The sequence below is a fragment of the Schistocerca piceifrons genome, chromosome 1 (assembly GCF_021461385.2).
Source record: "Schistocerca piceifrons isolate TAMUIC-IGC-003096 chromosome 1, iqSchPice1.1, whole genome shotgun sequence".
NCBI lineage: Eukaryota > Metazoa > Arthropoda > Insecta > Orthoptera > Acrididae > Schistocerca > Schistocerca piceifrons.
Window position 1 is genome coordinate 775,665,734 of NC_060138.1, and position 10,989 is coordinate 775,676,722.

At 40.9% G+C, this 10,989-nt stretch overlaps 1 protein-coding gene across 1 annotated transcript in view; it reads right to left on the reverse strand.

The window, feature by feature from the left end:
* Window positions 1–10,718, reverse strand: part of LOC124712550 — a 132,834-nt gene extending 122,116 nt beyond the window's left edge. Inside the window, exon 1 of the mRNA XM_047242862.1 lies at window positions 10,568–10,718. Within this exon, the coding sequence (XP_047098818.1) occupies window positions 10,568–10,643 (76 nt within the window). The 5' untranslated portion in view covers window positions 10,644–10,718. The remainder of the gene's footprint in view (window positions 1–10,567) is intronic.
* Between the last annotated feature and the right edge of the window lie 271 nt (window positions 10,719–10,989).

Sequence of the window (10,989 nt, forward strand, 5' to 3'; positions counted from 1 at the left end):
ATCTCAAACATAATTAGGAACCTCAAGCACAATGACTTCCTCCATGCCAACCAGCAAGGATTCCAAATACACTAGTCATGCAACATCCACCTTGTGGTTTACTCCTCACAGGGCATCCTGAGAACCACAGTTCAGGGTAATAGGTCTGATACAGTACTTGTGGACTTCTGAAAAGCATCTGATTCAGTATTACAACAATGCTTATTGAAAAATATGATCATATGGGGTATCAAACGAAATACGGAACTGAATTGAAGATTTCTCAATAAGGAGGATGCAGCATGCCCTATTTTGGATGGAGATTCCTTGACATATGTAAGTAATTTCAGGATTGCCATAGGGTAGTGTGTTGAAAACATTGCTGTTCATATTGTATATTAATGATGTAGCAGAAAATAATAATAATAATAATAATAATAATAACTTTACAAAACATTCATGGAACTTATAACAGAAAACAGCACAAGTCTGTGGAAGCCACAGCAAATAGTAATAACAGCGGATATTGAACATATACAAAGAAGGGCAGCAAAAATGGTCAGATGTTTGTTTGACTCATGGGAGACTACAACAGAACCGTCAGATGCTAGAAGATGGATGTCAGCTACACAACAAAAGCCTACTTACAAATCTTGAAGAAGAGACTAAATTAATTTAGGAATATTCTACAGCCTGCTATGTAAGCCTGCCAACATTAGATTTAGAGTTACTGAAGTGTGCACAGAAGTATTTAAACAGTCATTCTTCCCCCACACCAAACGTAAATGGAACGGAAAGGAACATCATACAAGGTACAGAGGGATATACCTCAATCATGCACTTTGCAGCAGAACAGTTCATAATGGGAGGGAACCTACCTCTGTGGCATACAGTCACCTCTAAAGAAACAGAGATTACTGCATACTACTTGTAAAACAAAGCATAGGTCTATAGCCACAAGAGATGCTGAATGAAACTCATTAGACTGTCAAGAGAGCAAACCGTGATGCCTCCAATGACTACTGTAACGGAATACCGTCAAATGACGTTTCACAAAATCCAAAGAAGTTCTTGTTGTATGTAATGGCTATCAGTGGAATGACAGTTAGTGTCCAGTTCCTAGTGAATGAGACAGGGACTGACATAGAGGGTAGAAAAGCAAAAGCTGAAATGCTTAACTACATTTTCAAATGTTCCTTTACAAAGGAGAACCCAAGAGAATTGTCCCAATTTAATCCTAGTGCCACTGAAAAGATGAGTGAAATAAGTAATAGTGGTGTTGAGAAACAGCTGAAATTGTCAAAACTGAACAAAGTTCCAGGTCCCAATGGAATCCATCAGAGACTATATTGAATTTATGGCTGAGTTGGTCCCTCTTCTAACTATAATCTATCATGGATCCCTCGAACAAAAAACTGTGCCCAGTTCTTGGAAAAAGACATGTCACATCCATCTGCAAGAGGGTAGTAGAAGTGATCCACAAAACTACCATCCAATATCTTTGACATCGATTTGTTGTACAATCTTAGAACATACTCTGAGCTCAAGCATAATGATGTATCTTGAACAGAATGACTGTCTCAATGACAGCGAGCATGGATTTTGAAAACATTGATCAAGTGAAACCCAACACACACTTCTCTCACATGACATACTGAAAGCTTTGCATCAAGGCAACCAGGGAGGTGCAGTGTTTCTTGATTTCCAAAAAGCATTCGACTCAGTACTGCAACTATGCTTAATGTCAAAAGTGTGATCATATGGCGTATGAAGCGAAATTTGTGGCTGGATTGAGGACTTTTGTTTAGGGGGGACACATGTTATCTTGGATGGAGAGTCATTCTCAGATGTAGAAGTAACTTCGGGTATGCCCCAAGGAAGTGTGTTGGGACCCTTGCTGTTCATGTTGTATGTTCATGGCCTTGCAAATGATATTAATAGTAAAATCAGGCTTTTTGCTGATGATGCAGTTATCTATAATGAATCTAAGAAAAGCTGCATAAATATACACTCAGATCTTGATAAGATTTCAATGTGGTGCAGAGACTGGCAACTTGCTCTAATGTTCAGAAATGTAAAATTTTGCACTTCACAAAACAAAAAAATGTTGTATCCTATGACTATAATATCAATGAGTCACTCTTGGAATCAGCCAAATGATACAAATACCCGAGTGTAACACTTTGTAGGGATATGAAATGGAATGATCACATTAGTTCGGTACTGGATAAAGCACATGGTAGGCTTCGGTTTATTGGTAGAATATAGGGGAAGTGCAATCAGTCTACAAAAGAGATTGCTTAACAGATTTTCAAGAACTGGCTTTAAATGATTACTATAGGGATATACTACAACCCACTACCTACCACTCACACAGGGATCATGAAAAAAGTTTGAATAATCACTCCATACACAGAGGCATTCAAACAATCATTCTTCCCATGCTCCATACTTGTGGAACAAGAAGAAAATCTAATAACTGGTACAATGGGACGCACCCTCTGCCATGCACCTAACGGTCATTCGCAGATTACAGATGTAGATGTAGTTGTATGGATGCAGATATACATGGGCGTAGGAGTACTGTGGAAATACATCACCAAGCTTAGGTGGGAATCATTGGAGAGGAGATGACTACAGCTTTGCAAAACACTATGGAAGGACTTTAGAAACCCAGATTTTCGTGAAATATTACAAATGAGTTCTGCTGCCTAAAACATACACCTCTTGTAAGAATAGAACAGTCTGTAGGCAGGGTAAACAATGAATTTCAATGGTTAGTTCTGAAAGCACGTTTATTACTGACACCAACATACAGCCAGAAGAAAACTGAATGCCAACACCAGAAGTGATAAGGGACTTGGCTCGCTGCTCACGCTGGAAGTTGCAGTTAGATCACGTGGTAAAATATAAGTAATTTATCTGGAAAGACGGTGTCAGTCGTCAAGAAGCCACATGTGAATATTCATGAATGCCAGTGAATATTCCAGGATGTTCAAACTTTACAAACATAAAATTTTTCCAGAACTTTAAAGAAATGATGGGCACTAAGCAACACACAATTGCTGGTTGTCAGGTCTGAACTGGTGACCTGCAGCAAGCTAGCCACTGACGCTAACCACAACACCCCACTGCTTGCAGCATAGTTTATGGCATTTTTCCCTCTCTTGGAGAAACAGAGCCCTATTGTTTCAGAAGTTTTCACTGGTGCCAACAACAGCACCGTGGATCTAGATCTTGTCAATGGTCTTCTGTATGGTGCAGCCGTTGACACTCACGCTCTGATCGAGTTATTACATTCACTTTACTATTATGAGCATTGAAGCTGGCCCCTTGAGTGGATCTTCAGTTTCCTTGAATCTTCCATTGTCAATCTTCGCCTCTGGACTGTAGTAGAGGACACTGATGACATCTCTTCGCTTTCGTCTGCTTGATGAAGGGTCAATATATGTGACACCCTACAAGCTACAGAAGATATGATATGGCTCAATTTAGTGCTTTAATAGCTTTCCCAATAGTCTCATTTTCCACATGTGTTAAAAATCCATACCAAGTCTCCAGCGCTGTATCTCACTGGCCAGTGCTTGGTGTTATAACACTCTCAGTCTTTCCCCTGGGCATCAGGGTCCATATACAAGCCAGCTGCCTCGCTTCTTTGGTTCTGGTGATGAAGGTATTGTGCCCCAATCTCTGTGTTTTACATCAATGTACATTGAGAGTGTATTTGTCAATGTCTTATTAAAGCATTCTGTCTGTGGATAGCAGGCACTTGCCCTCCAAAGGTGACATTGCGATGTGAAATCAGCTCTGATGCGAGTCTAGACTGGAAAATTTTTCCACAGTCAGAGCACTTCACACTGGCCACACCATGCTTCAAAATGATGTCTTCTACCAGCAACTTTGCAACGTCCAGAGTTTCAACAGTCAGCACAGTGATCAGTGCAGACTATTATCAATCAATGCCAGTTTGTCGGCTTTGGGACTTCCAAAAAGATCAACTCCAATTTGGGAGAATGGTACTGATGCATGCAGGATTGACACCAGATGTCCTGCAGGTAGTTGTGGAACGTGCTTCCGTCATTGGCATTCCTTACAGTGACTCAAAACAATCCTCGAAGAATTTGAAATTTTGTAGAGAGTCTATTTTAGGAGCCCAGGTCTGCTCAACAAACAGCTGACCTTTCGTAACTAGAGTTACTTCGAGGTTATGATGTTACTTTTTAAATAAATGTCTATGTGCAGGGGGCTTTGGTTTGTGTATTGATATTGTTTAGTTGTGCTTCCTTGTTTTTATGTTATATACCAGATCTAAGTTTATCATTACTCCATAAACACATTCTCTATTTTCCCGTCTGGCAGCGCCATCTAGTACGGAGTCAATCACTTTGATACATAGCTGTGCTAGACTGCTTTACACACCAGGCGTATGTTGTACACATTCCCTGTGTTGAGTTAAGAGTGAGTATGAGTAAACACAGATAACGTGTGACTTTTGTATGATTTTATTTTTATCTCCACCCTGGTTTACGTGGTTTGTTGCATTTGTTCTGCTTACTGATGTGCTGTGGTTTTTATGCAATGTTCTATTAGATTCATCATCCTTCAAGGCTTCTAGTTTACAGTATTACTAGATCTTCCCACTGTTTCACAGCAATGTCTTCTAACACAGTGGTGACTGAGATTTCATCTGTGCCATGGTGTTTTGCCAAAGAATTACTTGAAAGGCAATGAGAGCACTTGTGTTTGCAACCACTTTTTTATATCATTTTGACATTGTACTCCTAAAGCCTGTGTCCATCTCACTAATTCACCCTACCCTTCAGGCTAGTCAGCCCACACAGAGAAGGTGACCCATCACAATGGAGAATGTTTTGCTAAATAAATATGACAAGAAACAGTTGATGACCCAAACAACTGCAGGGTATTCTTTCTCAATTGTAGAATAGATCATCTCTGAAACACAGAATACTCTTGCTGCATAAGCCACCACCTTTTGAGAATCTTCCCATATATGTACTACAACACCCCTACCCCAAAACTGTTTGCGTCAGTGATAATTTTGCCTCACCATTAAAAAAAATGATACAATGCTAGGACTGGAGACGATATTAGCGTTTCTATACAGACAAGGAAGGATTTCTCTTGTACTTAATTCCAAGAAAACTTAGTGTACTTCGCAGTAATTCTTGCAAGGTATGTGCATTGGAACAGTAGTCTTTTACAAAATACTGACATTTTTAGCACATTCTGTGGAAACTTCTCACGTCTTGATGTGCTGAGGAGTCATGAAATCTGTGACTGGTCTTCTTTTCTCTGGCTTTGGATGGATTCCTTTGCCATTCACTTGGTACCCAATATTTTTATTTCTTGGGCAATCAAGAGGCACTTTTCAGGTTAAGGTTGAGACCTACAGTCCAAACACACTTCAGCACAGTTGTCAGTCCAAATAGGACCTCTCTGACAGGTTCTGGGAGAACCTCAAAGGGATGGTGCACATTAAAGTCACCAAGCATCAGAAAGGGCTGAGGGAACGGCCCAATAAGCTGGAGGAAGTCTGCCCTGGTGACATTGAATGACGGAGGGATGTAAATGGTACAAAGAGAAAAGGTCAAGTGAGGAAGGAGAAAACGGACTGCAACAGCTTGAAGCCGGGTAGTCAGGGCGATGGGTTGCCTATGAATGTCATCCCGGATGAGCAGCACAACAGAATGCTGTCCTCGAGGGGGGGAGTCGAAGCAGGCTGGGAAAAAATGCGAGAGCTCAAAGCGGTCTTGAGGATGCAATTTTCTTTCCAGGAGGCAGAGAACAAGTGGACACTGCAATTCCAAGAGCAGCCATAAGTCCCCTTTGTTGGATCGAAGGCAGCGAACATTCCATTGGAGAAGAGTGATGACATGGAAAGGGGAGAAGGGAAAAAATGAAGGGGTGTCACCTTGGCGGCTGCCGAGTGCCAGCCTTCAAAGACTCACTGCTACGAGGCACAAAGGCTGGAGGAGCCTGCTCCATGAGATCCACAGAGGCATCGGCATTCTCCTTCTGTCGGTCTGTGGAGTCCAGTACAGAAGAGTGATTGATTGTGTGCAGCAGCGAATTGAAGGTTGGCCAGGCGACGGTATCACGTGGCGACACCATCGAAGAGGATCTCCGAGTCCGCGGAGGAGAAGACCATTGACCTTTGTTTGACTTCTTGGAGCCTTTCCAGTTGGCAGATGAAGACTGAGATGTGGTTGGCTGGAGGAATGTAAGAAGTCTTCATGGGAGTATTCCTTCTGACCTTTCTGGCCTGCAGGTTGTGTAGCACGTGACTTCGCCCATGAGGCGAAAGTCTGGTGGCTTGTTGCACAGCTGGAGAAGGAGATAGTGATGCTACCACGACACTGGAAAATTTTACAATTGTGGTGCTGAATTAGAGGTAGCATGTCTGCTTGGCCATATCCTTTGTGGAGCGAGATGTAACAAGAATAGTACTGTGAGTGTTGGATGGTAGAATACAGCATTACTGGCTAGCCAAAAACTTGTGAGTGACCGGATAAGGCACTTTTTCCTTCACCCGGGTCTACAGGATGGCCCGCTCATCGAGATACATGGGACAACCTCGGGAGGAGGTGGTATGGTCGCCATTGCAATTGACACAGTGGGGAGGAGGAGATGGACAGTCGCCCTCATGAGCATCCCTACCACAGGTTGCACATTTGGCTGGATGTCAACAGGACATTTAAGTGTGGCTGTAAAGATGACAATGGTAGCAGCACATCAGATTCGGAATGTTCGGTCCGTCTGTGATAACTTCATAGTCTGCTTTGATCTTAGACGGAGACACCACTCTATCAAAAGTGAGAAAGAGAGTCTGTGTGGGCACTAAGGATGCATCTACATTTTTCATCGCCTGAAGGACTGCAATGACACCCTGATCAGAGAGGTATGTTTGGACTTCTGCCATGAAGCAGCCTAGCGTAAATAACACCACAGAAAGAACTCAGCGTATGATGGACTTTGACATGAACAAGACAGCCACGGAGGAGTGAAACTGCAAGCAGTTGTTGTACTTGAGAATCATAAGTTGGCTCCAAAAGGTGAAGTGCCATTGTGGAAATGAGAGCAGGATTTCACAGGGCCAGTAACTGCATCAACACCCTTCTGAATAATAAACAGATTTATCATAGCAAAGGACTGACCATCTTCAGTACGTGAAACCACAAGGAACCGTAGTGCAGCTGGAAGGGTCTTTGAATCGTTAACCTCATTCCACTTACATTTAGCAGATGCACTGTGAACAAGAGGATTGGCTCATTGTGAGAAAATCCCCCATGATTGCCAGCATCTCTGATGGCGCGCTCCTTCCAACTGGGGGCCCCCTCAGAGGGGGGCGCACCCACCTTAGGTGATTGTTCACACCTCAGGTCACACCTCCGAAACGCCTGACAGAGATGCCAATTAGCAACTGAGGAAGGTGGCAGCTCAGGCAATCACACCTCCCTGGGCCTGGCCTGTACCAGGGGGTACATGCAAATCCTACCTGTTGACCCAGAGCTGGAAATTACTAGTTACCCATCACCCGTTAAGCGTCAGATGCATGGACCAGCCTTCAGAAGCACACAGGGAGTAAATAGAAAATGAGGAACCTCAAACATCGAAGCAGAGGAAGGATAGGAGAACAGTAACGAAGACAGAAAAAAGGAATTAAAAAAACTGTGGCAATTCTGTTCTGATAGCAGCTACTGAAATTGCAGAACACATTTCCAAAAGCATCCCAGACATGCTTCCCATGGGAGGGGAAAAAGAATAGCAAGAGGACAGACATGCAGCATGGAAGGGAAAAAATGCTGCAAAGGCTGGGGCCTCATGGTAGCCAAGCACGATCCCGCCAAAGAGTGGCGAGCCCCCTGGGCACCTGGTGAGGATATAGACATCTTCACTAGTAAACTGGAGTCTCTGCTGGACATTACATTTACTGAAAAAGCCACTATAACTGTCTGTGGAAACTTTAATACAAACCTTGTAAATTATACTGTATTGAGGTAGCTCTACTGCACAGCTTCAAAATATTTTCTCTAAACAAAAGCCTTACAAGAATAACAAAAAGAACAGAAACAATCAATAGAAAATCTAGGAGTCACAGATAGGCACAACAAAAACACTGTTGGAATGTGAGCTTTTGGCCAACAAGGCCTTTGTCGAAAACAAACAAAATACACACACACACTCATGCAAACGCAACTCGCACACACTTAGCTTAAAATTTTCAATAACAATTTGTCCATTTTATTTGGACTGTTGAGCTCTGTGGCCGTGGATAATGATATTTTACTATGAAAATACAAACTTTTTTAATGCGTTTTATTTATGCCAATATGCATTTCGGGTTTGCACCCATCTTCAGCTGGCAAATTACATGTATCTTCAGTTTCTACAGTGGTACAGTCTCGACAGCAGTTTGGATGCTGCAGCTGGCATTCTCCTCTCCTTGTTTTTTCTTGGCTTTTCTTCTTTTTTTGTAACAACACAAACACTTTTGTCACGTATTTTACACAGGCGTACAGCATTATTCGCCATGTTGCCGACTGACAGTTTTTGTTCACATACGAACACTGTCAGCGGCTGGTCGCTGTATTTTTATAGTAAAATTTTCAAATCAGGATAAACTTAGTTATCATACACCTGCTACAGCATGAGATTACTTTTAACTAGTGAACATGAAGTAGTCAAGGCAATTAAAAGCCACAAATGCAAAATTTCAGAAGGTGCAGATGATGTACCAACATCACTTATATTCCACACTATTTTGCAGACTGCAAAGTGCTTGGCTCATATTGTTAATTTTCATTCACTGAGGGAGTGTTACCTCCTCACAGGTTAAAAAGCTTTATTCAAGCATGGTAATATGCATGAGACTGAAAATTATCGACCCATTTCACTCCTCTCAACATTCTATAAAGTAATTTTAAGATGAATGAAATAACAAATTACCAAGTAGTTAAATGATAAACAATCTACTGAATAATAATCAAGATGGGTTCTGAACAGTTAGAAGTACAGAAACAGTAATAATGGATTACACAGATGAAATAGTTAGAGATTTTGATAATGACAGCAGTGTTGTGGGACATAATTTAGACATTTCTAAAGCTTTTGGCACTGTTAGTCATGAAATGTAGATAATTTGGAGGCAAAGAGGGTAAAAGGGATAGAAAACAAGTGGTTTCAATCTTACTTGGAAAATAGATCACAGGCTGTGGAATTCAAATCAGCTCATTCTAATCATATAATCAACAAAGATGCTTTAACTTACCAAACGAGAAGGCGTTGATAGACACAATAAAAAACACAAACATTCAAGCTTTCGCAGCCCCTGGTTGCTTCATCAAGAAATAGGGAAGGAGAGGGAAAGATGAAAGGAAGGGGGGGGGGGGGGGGGGGGAAGGACAGAGGTGTGTGTGTGTGTGTGTGTGTGTGTGTGTGTGTGTGTGTGTGTGTGTGTGTGTGTGTGTGTGTGTGTGTGTCTATATATATATATATGCAATGTGATCAAGGTAAATAACTGATATTAACTTATTTTATGTTTGATGTCATACAGCTTCAATGGCCTAAGAATTATACGCACCTCAGTGTACCCTGCTGTAGATTCATATACCTACAAGATTTGTGACAAGTTTGTTGTCTCCTCTTAAATCTCAATATCCTACATTTCTGACTGAGTCTGCAATAATGAGATTTATTTCATTTTGCATCTGTGGGAGGTACATGCGCATATCTCTTTTTTGATGTTGTATGTTATATGACCATTATATGTCTTCTTTTATGACATGTTCGACATCCTTGAAGACTTCCTCATTATGGATGTATGGAACAAAAAGTAGGCATATAAATAACCTGAATCCAATATAGTAATTGAAAATCTAAATTTGGATGGCCTGGTGAGGATTGAAAAGGCCTCACTATTGTCTATGAGTGTGTTAACAAAAATAAATGAATAAATAAATAAAATAAAAACAAGATTTACAACAGACAGAAAAATCAAACCGCAATTGTCTGACAAAGATATGAAACTCACTCGTTTCAGATACCCGGTTGTTTACATTAACGAGACAGTAGCGTCCATTATGTACTTTTACCCGTAATTTCTCAAAATAATATAATATTATGATATGAAGAGATCAAATCTATCACAATTTGCATATTGCTATGGGAATTCTATCTGGTATACGCGTACGATGTTTCAACAGTAACCAAATATTTACTTCGAGCTGTGTATAACTGTTTGTCAACAAAACTGAACGAGAAATCTAATCATGCCAAAATAATTACGTGATGTCCCTATCCGTTAGGAAAATGTTAACCCCTGCAAAAACCAATACGATTTACTAACATCGAATCGACACAAGTATACTACTTAATATAACGATAATAACTGGTAATAAGGTCTCTGAAGCAGCTCCAGACTCAAGACCTAGCCGTAAACGGTGAAGATGGGGGCGGATGTTGTCATACATATACAGTTGACACAATAGTTGAAATACTTCAATATGCATATCTCACAAGACAAATCTGTAATTCACAAAACACACATTTTGAGAAAAGATTACCGAACCTCGTAATTCACTATTCACAGATGCTTCATCTTCCTCCTTATTCGCTCCGTGGAAAAATTTTGTTTTTCTTGGCATTATTCACTGAAACACACATACAAACACTCCGCGCAGATATTGTCAACTCTCAAAGACCTTCTTCAGTTTACGCTGTAGACTCCACAGCTGTAGACGATACAATCTTCCGATGTACCAAAGATGCAAACAATGTAAACTGCAACTATGTAATGCAAAGATATATGTCATTCTATTCTCTTTTTTCTGCCTTTACCATAGTTCTTATTAGTCCTCACAAATTAAAAGGCTTCATAAATTTATTAAAGAAACATTTCACCATTTTCATACATAAATTTGTCTTCAGATTGAAACTGCTACAAGCTGGGTTTCCATGCGCATGAATTTCTTAAGGCCCTTGTAAACGATC